The sequence below is a fragment of the Scyliorhinus torazame genome, chromosome 21 (genome assembly GCF_047496885.1).
Source record: "Scyliorhinus torazame isolate Kashiwa2021f chromosome 21, sScyTor2.1, whole genome shotgun sequence".
Lineage (NCBI taxonomy): Eukaryota > Metazoa > Chordata > Chondrichthyes > Carcharhiniformes > Scyliorhinidae > Scyliorhinus > Scyliorhinus torazame.
Window position 1 is genome coordinate 1,927,645 of NC_092727.1, and position 14,276 is coordinate 1,941,920.

A 14,276-nucleotide genomic window follows, 5' to 3' on the forward strand; every position below is an offset into this window, starting at 1 on the left:
TGAGTTTAGGAGGAACTTCTTCACCCAAAGGGTTGTGAATCTATCGAATTCCTTGCCCAGTGAAGCAGTTGAGGCAACTTCATTAAATGTTTTTAAGATAAAGATAGATAGTTTTTTGAAGAATAAAGGGATTAAGGGTTATGGTGTTCGGGCCGGAAAGTGGAGCTGAGTCCACAAAAAGATCAGCCATGATCTCATTGAATGGTGGAGCAGGCTCGAGGGGCCAGATGGCCTACTCCTGCTCCTAGTTCTTATGTTCTTATATTCTACCTCTTTGAGCTTTCTCTCTCTGTCTCTCAGGAGCTTTCTTTCTCTGTCTCTCGGGAACTTTCTCTCTCTATCTCTCACGAGCTTTCTCGCTCTGCTGTCCTGTTTACAAGACCGATACCAGGATAATAGGGTGGCGCAGTGGTCAGCACTGCTGCCTCACAGCTCCCGGTGCCCGGGTTGAATTCCAGCCTTGGGTGACTGTGTGGCGATTGCACATTCTCCCTGTCCCTGCGTGGGTTTCCTCCGGATGCTCCGGTTTCCTCCCAGAGATCTGCAGGTTAGGTGGATTGGTCATGCTAAGTTGCCTGTTAGTGTCTAATAGGTTAGGTGGAGTTACTGCGTTACGGGGATAGGGTGGGGGCGTGGACCTAGGTAGGGTGCTCTTTCAGAGGGTCGGTGCTGTCTCGATGGGCCGAATGGCCTCCTTTTGCACTAGGGATTCTATGAACGGGCAGGTGACTTATTTGGAAAGGTTGGAAGGTTAGTCAGGGATAGTCAGCATGGCTTTGTGAAGGGTAGGTCATGCCTCACAAACCTTATCGAGTTCTTTGAGAAGGTGACTGAACAGGTAGACGAGGGTAGAGCAGTTGATGTGGTGTATATGGATTTCAGCAAAGCGTTTGATAAGGTTCCCCACGGTAGGCTATTGCAGAAAATACGGAGGCTGGGGATTGAGGGTGATTTAGAGATGTGGATCAGAAATTGGCTAGCTGAAAGAAGACAGAGGGTGGTGGTTGATGGGAAATGTTCAGAATGGAGTTCTGTCACAAGTGGAGTACCACAAGGATCTGTTCTAGGGCCGTTGCTGTTTGTCATTTTTATCAATGACCTAGAGGAAGGCGCAGAAGGGTGGGTGAGTAAATTTGCAGACGATACTAAAGTCGGTGGTGTTGTCGATAGTGTGGAAGGAAGTAGCAGGTTACAGAGGGATATAGATAAGCTGCAGTGCTGGGCTGAGAGGTGGCAAATGGAGTTTAATGTAGAGAAGTGTGAGGTGATTCACTTTGGAAGGAATAACAGGAATGTGGAATATTTGGCTAATGGAAAAGTTCTTGAAAGTGTGGATGAGCAGAGGGATCTAGGTGTCCATGTACATAGATCCCTGAAAGTTGCCACCCAGGTTGATAGGGTGGTGAAGAAGACCTATGGAGTGTTGGCCTTTATTGGTAGAGGGATTGAGTTCCGGAGTCAGGAGGTCATGTTGCAGCTGTACAGAACTCTGGTACGGCCGCATTTGGAGTATTGCGTACAGTTCTGGTCACCGCATTATAGGAAGGACGTGGAGGCTTTGGAACGGGTGCAGAGGAGATTTACCAGGATGTTGCCAGGTATGGAGGGAAAATCTTATGAGGAAAGGCTGATGGACTTGAGGTTGTTTTCGTTAGAAGAAGGTTAAGAGGAGACTTAATAGAGGCATACAAAATGATCAGAGGGTTAGATAGGGTGGACAGTGAGAGCCTTCTCCCGCGGATGGAAATGGCTAGCACGAGGGGACATAGCCTTAAACTGAGGGGTAATAGATATAGGACAGAGATCAGGGGTAGGTTCTTTACGCAAAGAGTAGTGAGGCCGTGGAATGCCCTACCTGCTACAATAGTGAACTCGCCAACATTGAGGGCATTTAAAAGTTTATTGGATAAACATATGGATGATAATGGTATAGTGTAGGTTAGATGGCTTTTGTTTCGGTGCAACATCGTGGGCCGAAGGGCCTGTACTGCGCTGTATTGTTCTATGTTCTATGTTAAGTTGTATTCTCTAGAATTTAGAAGATAAGAGACAATTTGATCAAATCTTAAAGTTCCTGAGGGATATTGACGGTGGATGTGGACAGGATGTTTCCTCTTGTGGGAGAATCTAGAACGAGGGGTCGCTTATTTAAGACGGAGATGAGAATTTTATTCTGAGGGTCGTGAATCTCAGGAACTCTGCTCCCACTGCCTTTTGGGGAAGAGAGTCTGAATATTCTTAAGGCAGAGCAAGGTAGATTCTTCATTAACAAGGGGGTGAAAGGTTATCAGGGGTAGGCAGGCATAGACATAGAACATACAGTGCAGAAGGAGGCCATTCGGCCCATCGAGTCTGCACCGACCCACTTAAGCCCTCACTTCCACCCTATCCCCGTAACCCAATAACCCCTCCTAACCACTAAGGGCAATTTATCACGGCCAATCCACCTAACCTGCACGTCTTTGGACTGTGGGAGGAAACCGGAGCACCCGGAGGAAACCCACGCAGCCACGGGGAGAACGTGCAGACTCCGCACAGACAGTGACCCAGCGGGGAATTGAACCTGAGACCCTGGCGCTATGAAGCCACAGTGCTGTCCACTTGTGCTACTGTGCTGCCCTGCCCATGTGGGGTTGAAGTTACAATTAGACCAGCCATGATCTTATAGAATAGAAGAGCAGGCTCGAGGGGCCGAGTGGCCATTCCTGCTCCTAGTTTGTATGTTCGTATGTCCCAACCCATTCACCGTTTCAACGAGCTCTATCCAGTCACTTCTAAGTCTTCGCTTTCCTTTTTTTTAATGCTGTCCTGGCTTGAGACAATTCACACCTCTTTAACCTGGGGTTACCCCATCTCTGGATCTGTAAAGATTTAATCACCTGCTAATGCTCGCATTCCTAGCATTGTTTGGCATCTTTGAATTTGTCTATATATGTGTTTCTGGAACAGACCTCTTCATTCACCTGAGGAAGGAGCTGCGCTCCGAAAGCTAGTGACATCGAAATAAACCTGTTGGACTTTAACCTGGTGTAAGACTTCGTACTGTTGGACTTTAACCTGGTGTAAGACTTCGTACTGTGCTCACCCCAGTCCAATGCCGGCATCTCCACATCATGGCTTTTTTTTAATGTAAGAAGTCTTACACCAGGTTAAAGTCCAACAGGTTTGCTTCGAATCAGTAGCTTTCGAAACATTGCTTCCTCAGGTGAATCACCTGAAGAAGGAGCTGCGCTCCGAAAGCTAGTGATTCGAAACAAACCTGTTGGACTTTAACCTGGTGTTGTAAGACTTATTGCTGTGCTCACCCCAGTCCAACGCCCGCATCTCCACATCATGGCTACCTTTAAAAAAAAAAAATAATTTAATTTAGAGTGCCCAATTCATTTTTTTCCAGTTAAGGGGCAATTTAGCGTGGCCAATCCACCTACCCTGCACATCTTTGGGTTGTGGGGGTGAAACCCACACAAACATGGGGAGAATGTGCAAACTCCACACGGACAGTGACCCAGAGCCGGGATCGAACCTGGGACCTCGGTGCCGTGAGGCAGCAGTGCTAACCCAGTGCGCCACCGTGCTGCCCTGATTTTCTTGAATATTGACCATGTTTAGAGTGGGCCCCAGTTGATATATTAGTAATAATGTGGAGATGGTCCTGAGAATTAATAAGACTGTGTTTTTGTTTAATACAACAGCGAAGGAAAGTTGTTTCTTGAAGCAAATGTTCCATCTTTTGTGGCTGTTAATGTTAGCTGGTGTTTGTTAACGGTGATGGTTTGTGAAAGCTGGGGTTTGAAGCCCGGTTGCGCTGATATTTGTGTTGCTGATTGGACTGTCTGGAGGACAACCCAATACAATTGCATTTTATTACTGGTCCCCATCTGTTTCTTTAACAATTTTAATCACAGCGAGGCAATTTGAACACAAGGCTAAAGAAGCTTGATGAGAAAGATGATTACAGTGCTATTGTATTGGCTGCAGCTGGCCTGCGAAGAATGGGATGGGAGAATCGAATCAGTCAGGTATGGCTTTTAATAACCTGCATTTTCTAACCTGAGAGAACTTGATAAAGCTGCAGGTAATCGAACTTCATTTGTTAATAAAAGCAAAATAATGTTGATGAGAAACAGTAGGTGCGGTAAATACTCAGCAGGTCTGGCAGCTTCAGGGGAGAAGAAACAAGTTAACATATTCTTCCCTGGGTATGTTCACTTCTTTCCAGCTTCTCAGCCAGTGACTTTCTCTGTAGCATCACGGATGCTATTCACTCCATCTCCTCGAGTCCATCTCCTCTGCAGCCAGGGTATCTCCCCATTCTGAAGCACACTAAGAGGAAGTATAAGTTTATAAACAGTAACCAAGCATCACTTCATCACAGGCAAGGAATGCATGCGACTAAGCTGTAAATTCAGATGGATGGGATGAGATTCTGCATGCAGACACATTGAGGCCTGATCCAAATTCTCAATAGAGCAGTGAAACCATTCAGGAAACTGCTGGATGCTTCCAATGGGTGAATTATAGGGTTTAGTTCTGATTTGGGTTCTTGAATGGAGTCACCCTAATGAGCAGCCAATTCTTTCCACACAGACCTATGCAGTGTAAGGGGAGCCTTCTCAGAATGTTAGCCTTTCTATTTCTTGACAGTTGGAGGTCCGTGCGTGGTTCTGATTCTGGAGCAATGCTTGCAGTGTGCAGAGATATACCTGAGCGGTTTCTGTTATCAGTGTTTCATTTTCTGTTTAGTGGCATACTGAAAAATGAGACACTGTTAAATTGCTCCTTTTGGCACAAAACTGCAATAATCTCTTTGTCTTGCAGATTCTAGAGCCTGAAGATTGTATGTACGCTGTGGGCCAGGTAATGTAAATTCTACCACACTGCTGCACAATTGGTGATTGAAGATGATGGTTATGTCCCATAACACATACCCTGCAGCCATGCCACAAACTCCCATCATCGACCTGTACACATCATGGTGGGTAATTCGAGTCTATAAGACCATAAGACATAGGAGCGGAAGTAAGGCCATTCGGCCCATCGAGTCCACTCCACCATTCAATCATGGCTGATTTCAACTCCATTTACCCGTTCTCTCTCCATAACCCTTAATTCCTCGAGAAATCAAGAATTTATCAACTTCTGTCTTAAAGACACTCAACGTCCTGGCCTCCACCGCCCTCTGTGGCAATGAATTCCACAGACCCACCACTATCTGGCTGAAGAAATTTCTCCTCATCTCTGTTCTAAAGTGACTCCCTTTTATTCTAAGGCTGTGCCCCCGGGTCCTAGTCTCCCCTGCTAATGGAAACAACTTCCCTACGTCCACCCTATCTAAGCCATTCATTATCTTGTAAGTTTCTATTAGATCTCCCCTCAACCTCCTAAACTCCAATGAATATAATCCCAGGATCCTCAGACGTTCATCGTATTTGGCAGGGGAATGGGAACCAGATTTGTAGTCCAGCAACTAAGGTAGCCGATATTCAGGATGCCAAAGCGTGTAATGAGGCAGTGGGGAAGGGAACACTGACAAAGGAGAGTACTTGCAGGCACGGAGATGGGTTGAAGTGTGTATACTTCAACGCAAGAAGCATCAGGAATAAGGTGGGTGAACTTAAGGCATGGATCGGTACTTGGGACTACGATGTAGTGGCCATCACGGAAACTTGGATAGAAGAGGGGCAGAAATGGTTGTTGGAGGTCCCTGGTTATAGATGTTTCAATAAGATTAGGGAGGGTGGTAAAAGAGGTGGGGGGGGTGGCATTATTAATTAGGATGATGTGGAGATGCCGGCGTTGGACTGGGGTGAGCACAGTACGAAGTCTTACAACACCAGGTTAAAGTCCAACAGGTTTGTTTCGATGTCAGTAGCTTTCGGAGCGCTGCTCCTTCCTCAGGTGAATGAAGAGGTCTGTTCCAGAAACACATATATAGACAAATTCAAAGATGCCAAACAATGCTAGGAATGCGAGCATTAGCAGGTGATTAAATCTTTACAGATCCAGAGATGGGGTAACCCCAGGTTAAAGAGGTGTGAATTGTACCAAGCCAGGACAGTTGGTAGGATTTCGCAGGCCAGATGGTGGGGGATGAATGTAATGCGACATGCATCCCAGGTCCCGGTTGAGGCCGCACTCATGTGTGCGGAACTTGGCTATAAGGGATACAAGATGGCTATATTGGAGGGATACAAGATAGCCAGGAGGGAACTGAAGAAAGGGATTAGGAGAGCTAAGAGAGGGCATGAACAATCTTTGGCGGGTAGGATCAAGGAAAACCCCAAGGCCTTTTACACATATGTGAGAAATATGAGAATGACTAGAGCGAGGGTAGGTCCGATCAAGGACAGTAGCGGGAGATTGTGTATTGAGTCTGAAGAGATAGGAGAGGTCTTGAACGAGTACTTTTCTTCTGTATTTACAAATGAGAGGGGCGATATTGTTGGAGAGGACAGTGTGAAACAGATTGGTAAGCTCGAGGAAATACTTGTTAGGAAGGAAGATGTGTTGGGCATTTTGGAAAAACTTGAGGATAGACAAGTCCCCCGGGCCTGACGGGATATATCCAAGGATTCTATGGGAAGCAAGAGATGAAATTGCAGAGCCGTTGGCAATGATCTTTTCGTCCTCACTGTCAACAGGGGTGGTACCAGGGGATTGGAGAGTGGCGAATGTCGTGCCCCTGTTCAAAAAAGGAACTAGGGATAACCCTGGGAATTATAGGCCAGTTAGTCTTACTTCGGTGGTAGGCAAAGTAATGGAAAGGGTACTGAAGGGTAGGATTTCTGAGCATCTGGAAAGACACTGCTTGATTAGGGATAGTCAGCACAGATTTGTGAGGGGTAGGTCTTGCCTTACAAGTCTTATTGAATTCTTTGAGGAGGTGACCAAGCATGTGGATGAAGGTAAAGCAGTGGATGTAGTGTACATGGATTTTAGTAAGGCATTTGATAAAGTTCCCCATGGTAGGCTTATGCAGAAAGTAAGGAGGCATGGGATAGTGGGAAATTTGGCCAGTTGGATAACGAACTGGCTAACCGATAGAAGTCTAAGTGGTGGTGGATGGCAAATATTCAGCCTGGATCCCAGTTACCAGTGGCGTACCGCAGGTATCAGTTCTGGGTCCTCTGCTGTTTGTGATTTTCATTAATGACTTGGATGAGGGAGTTGAAGGGTGGGTCAGTAAATTTGCAGACGATACGAAGATTGGTGGAGTTGTGGATAGTAAGGAGGGCTGTTGTCGGCTGCAAAGAGACATAGATAGGATGCAGAGCTGTGCTGAGAAGTGGCAGATGGAGTTTAACCCTGAAAAGTGTGAGGTTGTCCATTTTGGAAGGACAAATATGAATACGGAATACAGGGTTAACGGTAGAGTTCTTGGCAATGTGGAGGAGCAGAGAGATCTTGGGGTCTATGTTCATACATCTTTGAAAGTTGCCACTCAAGTGGATAGAGTTGTGAAGAAGGCCTATGGTGTGCTCGCGTTCATTAACAGAGGGATTGAATTTAAGAGCCGTGAGGTGATGATGCAGCTGTACAAAACTTTGGTAAGGCCACATTTGGAGTACTGTGTACAGTTCTGGTAGCCTCATTTTAGGAAGGATGTGGAAGCTTTGGAAAAGGTGCAAAGAAGATTTACCAGGATGTTGCCTGGAATGGAGAGTAGGTCTTACGAGGAAAGGTTGAGGGTGCTAGGCCTTTTCTCATTAGAACGGAGAAGGATGAGGGGCGACTTGATAGAGGTTTATAAGATGATCAGGGGAATAGATAGAGTTGACGGTCAGAGACTTTTTCCCCGGGTGGAACAAACCATTACAAGGGGACATAAATTTAAGGTGAAAGGTGGAAGATATAGGAGGGATATCAGAGGTAGGTTCTTTACTCAGAGAGTAGTGGGGGCATGGAATGCACTGGCTGTGGAAGTAGTTGAGTCGGAAACATTAGGGACCTTCAAGCAGCTATTAGATAGGTACATGGATTACGGTAAAATGATATAGTGTAGATTTATTTGTTCTTAAGGGCAGCACGGTAGCATTGTGGATAGCACAATTGCTTCACAGCTCCAGGGTCCCAGGTTTGATTCCGGCTTGGGTCACTGTCTGTGCGGAGTCTGCACGTCCTCCCCGTGTCTGCGTGGGTTTCCTCCGGGTGCTCCGGTTTCCTCCCACAGTCCAAAGATGTGCGGGTTAGGTGAATTGGCCAATGATAAATTGCCCTTAAAGTCCAAATTGCCCTTGGTGTTGGGTGGAGGTGTTGAGTTTGGGTAGGGTGCTCTTTCCAAGAGCCGGTGCAGACTCAAAGGGCCGAATGGCCTCCTGCACTGTAAATTCAATGATAATCTATGATTAATCTAGGACAAAGGTTCGGCACAACATCGTGGGCCGAAGGGCCTGTTCTGTGCTGTATTTTCTATGTTCTATGCATGTTAGGCCGACCATTCCTGGGAACATCCGTGTGAATCTCCGCTGGACCCGCTCCAGTGCCAGTATGTCTTTCCTGAGGTGTGGGGCCCAAAATTGCTCACAGTATTCTAAATGGGGCCTAACTAATGCTTTATAAAGCTTCAGAAGTACATCCCTGCTTTTATATTCCAAGCCTCTTGAGATGAATGACAACATTGCATTTGCTTTCTTAATTACGGACTCAACCTGCAAGTTTACCTTTAGAGAATCCTGGACTAGGACTCCCAAGTCCCTTTGCACTTCAGCATTATGAATTTTGTCACCGTTTAGAAAATAGTCCATGCCTCTATTCTTTTTTCCAAAGTGCGAGACCTCGCACTTGCCCACGTTGAATTTCATCAGCCATTTCTTGGACCACTCTCCTAAACTGTCTAAATCTTTCTGCAGCCTCCCCACCTCCTCCTTACTACCTGCCCCTCCACCTATCTTTGTATCATCGGCAAACTTAGCCAGAATGTCTAGAATCCAGAATGCTGGATTATGCACAGCAACTTCACCTGTACCTGGGAAGAGAAAAATCAGGCTGTTATTCATTCATGGGATGTTGCTGCTGTCGATAAAACCAGCATTTATTGCTCATCCCTAAGCAACCTTGACAATTCAAGATTGAAGAGTTCACAGAATCTTTACTGTGTAGAAGGAGGCTATTTGTTCCATTGAGTCTGTGCTGGCTCTCTGTAGCATTCTACCTCGTTCCACCCTCTACCTTATCCTCACAACCTTGGATATTCTTTCTTTTCAGATAGAATACCTCGATCTATCCTGCCTCCACCAACCAATCAGGAAGTTTGCGACAGACACCAACTGCCCTCTGGATTGTTCCTCACATCACTTCTCCTTTTGTTCATTATTTTGAATCTGTTCCCTCTAGTTCTTGATGTCCTCTTGAGGGAGCAGTTTCTCACTATTGACCCTGTCCATACCCCTCAGGATCGTGAATATCTCTCGCAAATCTCCTGTCTGCCTTCTTTTCTCCAAGGAAAACAGACTCAATCTCTCCAATCCATCCTCATAGTTACAGATGTTTATCTCCAGAATAATTCTTGTGAATCTCCTCTGTACTCTCTCTAGTGTCTCCACATCTTCCTCAAGTCTGGTGCCCAGAACTGGACACAGTCTCCAGGTGAGGCCTAACTAGCATTCTACTCATTGCCGTATTAATACAATCTAGGATACTATCGGCTTTATTTACGGTTCTCTCACCATGTCCTGCTACCTCAGTTACCTACGTACATAGATATATAGAAGATAGGAGCAGGAGGCGGCCTTTTGGCCCTTCGAGCCTGCTCCGCCATTCATCTCCATCATGGCTGATCATCCAACTCAATAACCTAATCCTGCTTTCTCCCCATAACCTTTGATCCCATTCTCCCCAAGTGCTATATCCAGCCGCCTCTTGAATATATTCAATGTTTTAGCATCAACTACTTCCTGTGGTAATGAATTCCACAAGCTCACCACTCTTTGTGTGTAGAAATGTCTCCTCATCTCTGTCCAAAATGGTTTATCCTGAATCCTCAGGCAATGACCCCTGGTTCTGGACACACCCATCATTGGTAACATCTTCCCTGCATCTACCCTGTCCAGTCCTGTTAGAATTTTATAGTCTCTATGAGATTCCCCCTCATTCTTCTGAACTCCAGCGAGAACAATCCTAACCTAGTTAATCTCTCCTCATATGGCAGTCCCACCATCCCTGGAATCAGTCTGGTAAACCTTCGCTGCACTCCCTCGAGAGCAAGAACATCCTTTCTCAGAGAAGGAGACCAAAACTGCCCACAATACTCCAGGTGTGGCCTCACCAAGGCCCTGTACAATTGCAGCAACACATCCCTGTACATATATATCGAGGCCCCTCTGTCCGTGCACCTTTAGAGTTTCTCTCTTATTTTATTCTGTCTCTCCACATTCTTCCTGCTGAAATGAATCACTTCACACTTCTCTGCATTGAACTTCATCTGCCTCTTGTCTGCCCAATCCACCAATATGCCTTTGTCCTTTTGAAGTTCAAGACTATCCTCACCACTGTTGATGACGCTTCCAATCTTCGTATTCTATACAAATTTTAAAACCATGCTCAGTACACCGCAGTCTATACCATGAACATATATCACAAAGAGCAAGGGTCCCAACATCAACCCCTGGGAAACTCCACCACAAACCTTCCTTCAATCAGAAAACAAATATTTAATGCTGTATTTCCTGTCATTCAACCAATTTCTTATCCAAATGCTGACTCCCGTTTATTCCATGAGCTAGAATTTTGCTCACAAGCCTGTTGTGTGGCACTTTATCAAATGCCTTTTAAAAATCCACATATATCACATCAACAGCATTGCTCTTATCAACCTCTACCTCCTCAAAAAACTGCAATGTGTTAGTTAAACATGTTTTTCCTTTAATCCATGCTGGCTTTCCTTAATTATCCTGCATTTGTCTAAGTGAATATTTATTTTGTACCAAGTTGTTTCTTTATCACAGCTTGAAACAATTAAACTTCAAATATTGTAATAAAGAATCTGTAGCAGGAAAATTCTATTATCTGCAATGCTGACCGGCCTGCTTTTCAGCATTGTTTGGAAAATATTTAAAATGTTGTTGATGTTGTCATTGGACCTGTGATCTCCTGTGATAACCTCTCAAAACGTCTCGCGAGGTACAACTGAACCTTGCGAGAAGTCGCAATCCTGATCTCGCCCTCGCTGGATGACAACCAGATCAGCGCATTCATTAAATATGCATTTTGCTGGTTTCCCCTGGTGCCCGAAACCTACTGGCATCGCCGGGGGCACCGTTTACTGCTGTTCCACACCAAGGTGGACCAAGCATAACTGCACCCAAGAGGCTTCCCAGGCCAATGGAGACCCCTGGGTGGTTGGGGACACGGCAGGGTGGCACTCTGGTCTCCCTGGCACCTGGGCACTGCCAGCCTGTCACCTTGGGGAGGCCTGAAAAGGGGGGACCCTCAGCGACTCCAGAGAAGCATTTAACAAGTATAAAGACAGCAAGTCTACAGAGACATTAGTGGAGTACAGAAAGTGCAGGATGGAGCTTAAGAAAGCAATTAGGGGAGCAAGGAGGGGATAGGAGAAAGCTCTGGCTGGTAAAGTAGAGAAAATCCCAAGATATTCTCTAAGCATATCGATGGGAAGCAGATAACCAGGGAAAGAGTAGGGCCCATTAAGGACCAAGGGGGAAATCTGTGTGGAGCCAGAGGACATTGGGAGGGTGTTGAACGAATATTTCACATCTGTCTTCACCCAAGAGAATGAAGAGGTAGTTCTGGAACTTGGGGAGAGAGATTGTGAGGTCCTTGAGCAAATTGTCATGGGGAGTAACAAGATATTGGAGGCATTGGTGCGCTTAAAAGTGGACAAATTGGACATGGAGCTGGCAGAAGAGCTGGGGGCCCCGATCGGGTTGGAAGAGATAGTGGATGGTCTGAAGGCCATGCAGTCGGTAAAGCCCCATGTCCGGACAGTTCCCAGCGGAGTTCTATAAAAGGTTCTCTGGGATTTGGGGGCCGTTGTTGATGAGGATGTTCAATGAGGCAAGGGACAGAGGGGTGCTGCCCCTGACAATGTCACAGGCCACGATTTCGCTGATTCTGAAGCGGGACAAGAACCCGGAGCTGTGTGGGTACCACAGGCCAATATCCTTGTTGAATGTGGACGCCAAACTGCTGGCCAAAATTTTGTCCTCCAGGATTGAGGATTGTGTTCCGGACGTTATTGGGGAGGACCAGATTAAATTTATTAAGGGTGGGCAGTTGGTGGCCAATGTAAGAAGGTTGTTAAATGTGATCATGATGCCAGGAAGGTAGGGAGGTGGAGGTAGTGATCGCAATGGATGCAGAAAAGGCTTTTGATCGGGTAGAATGGGATTATCTGTGGGAGATACTGGGACGGTTCGGATTTGGGTGGGGCTTTATTGACTGGGTCAGGTTGCTGTATCAGGCTCCTGTGGCAAGCGTACGGACGAATAGGACAACATCGGACTATTTTAGACTGCACCGGGGGACGAGACAGGGATGCCCCCTCTCCCCACTGTTGTTCGCACTGGCTATAGAGACGTTAGCAATCGCTGTGAGAGGGGCTGGTCCGGGGGGGAGGGAGCACAGATTCTCACTCTATGCAGACGACCTGCTTCTGTATGTATCGGACCCAATAGAGGGGATGGAAGAAATCATATGGGGAATTTGGCCGGTTTTCGGGGTATAAGCTAAATATGGGGAAAAGTGAGGTGTTTTTTTTCATGGCATTTACAATGCAGGAGGTTTGCGGTCCAGGCGAGGGGACAGGAGAGGCGATTGGGGGAGCTGCCGTTAGATTAGTAGGGGGATGCTTTGGGTACCTAGGCATTCAAGTTGGTGTGGGAATGGGACCGGCTGCATAAATTAAATCTGGCCAGGCTAGTAGACCAAATGAAGGACGATTTTCAGAGATGGGACGCGCTCCCGTTGTCATGAGCTGGGAGGGTGCAGACGGTGAAGATGATGGTCCTCCTGAGATTCCTGTTCATGTTTCAATGTCTCCCCATCTTTATTCTGCGGTCCTTTTTTAAACGGATCAACAAAGTGATCACTGGCTTTGTTTGGGTGGGCAAGACCCCACGAGTAAGGAAGGTAATGCTTGAGCGGAGTCAGGGAGAGGGCGGGCTGGCGCTGCCAAATTTTAGCAACTATTACTGGGCGGCGAATATAGCCATGATCAGGAAGTGGGTGGTGGGGGAGGGGTCGGCATGGGAGCGTATGGAGGCGGCTTCATGCAAGGGCACCAATTTGGCGGCATTGATAACTGCGCCTGTGCCGTTTCCGCCGGCACGGTACTCCACCAGCCCCGTGGTGGTGGCGGCCCTGAGAGTCTGGGGGCAATGGAGGAGGCATGTGGGAGCATCGGTCTGGGCCCCAATCTGTAATAATCACCGGTTTGCCCCGGGAAGTATGGATGGGGGGTTCCAGATATGGCGGAGAGCAGGGATTGAGCGGATGGGAGGATATGTTTATAGAGGGGAACTTTCCGAGTATGAGGGCGTTGGAGGAGAGGTTTGGGTTGGCGAGGGGAACAAATTCAGGTATCTGCAGGTGCGGGACTTCCTACGTAAACAGGTGTCAACCTTCCCGCTCCTACCGCTAAGGGGGATTCAGGACAGGGCAGTTTCCAGAGGGTGGGTAGGAGAAGGGAGCATCTCGGACATTTGCAAGGAACTTACGGAGTCAGAGGAGATGCAGACCGAGGAGCTGAAGCGCAAGTGGGAGGAGGAGGTGGGAGGAGAGATAGAAGATAGTCTATGGGCGGACGCGTTGAGTAGAGTCAACGAGTCCGCAACATGTACCAGGCTCAGCCTGATACAATTCAAGGTCGTTCACCGGGCTCATATGACAGCGGCCTGGATGAGCAGATTCTTTGGGGTGGAAGACAGGTTAGCAAAATGTGCGGGAGGACCAGCGAACCATGTCCACATGCTTTGGACATGTCCGAAGCTTAGGCAATTTTGGCAGGGGTTTGCAGATGTCATGTCCACAGTGTTAAAAACAAGGGTGGCACCGAGTCCAGAGGTGGTGATTTTCGGGGTGTCGGAAGACCCGGGAATCCAGGAGGAGAAAGAGGCAGACGTTCTGGCCTTTGCTTCCCTGGTAGCCCGGAGACGGATACTATTAGCTTGGAGGGACTCAAAGCCCCGAAGTCAGAGACCTGGCTATCAGACGTGGCTACCTTTCTCTGTTTGGAGAAAATCAAGTTCGTCTTGAGAGGGTCACTGCTAGTTTTCACCCGGAGGTGGCGACCATTCACCAACTTCTTTGCGGAAAATTAA

The 14,276-nt window shown here is 47.1% G+C and overlaps 1 protein-coding gene across 2 annotated transcripts in view; it reads left to right on the top strand.

Annotated features, from left to right (window-relative positions):
* The window catches only part of hmbsb (hydroxymethylbilane synthase, b), a 53,150-nt gene that overhangs the window by 27,775 nt on the left and 11,099 nt on the right, over positions 1-14,276 (top strand). For both annotated transcript variants that reach the window (XM_072486339.1, XM_072486338.1), the window contains exons 9-10: positions 3,906-4,019; positions 4,819-4,857. In XM_072486339.1, coding sequence (XP_072342440.1) covers positions 3,906-4,019; positions 4,819-4,857 — 153 coding nt within the window. The remainder of the gene's footprint in view (positions 1-3,905; positions 4,020-4,818; positions 4,858-14,276) is intronic.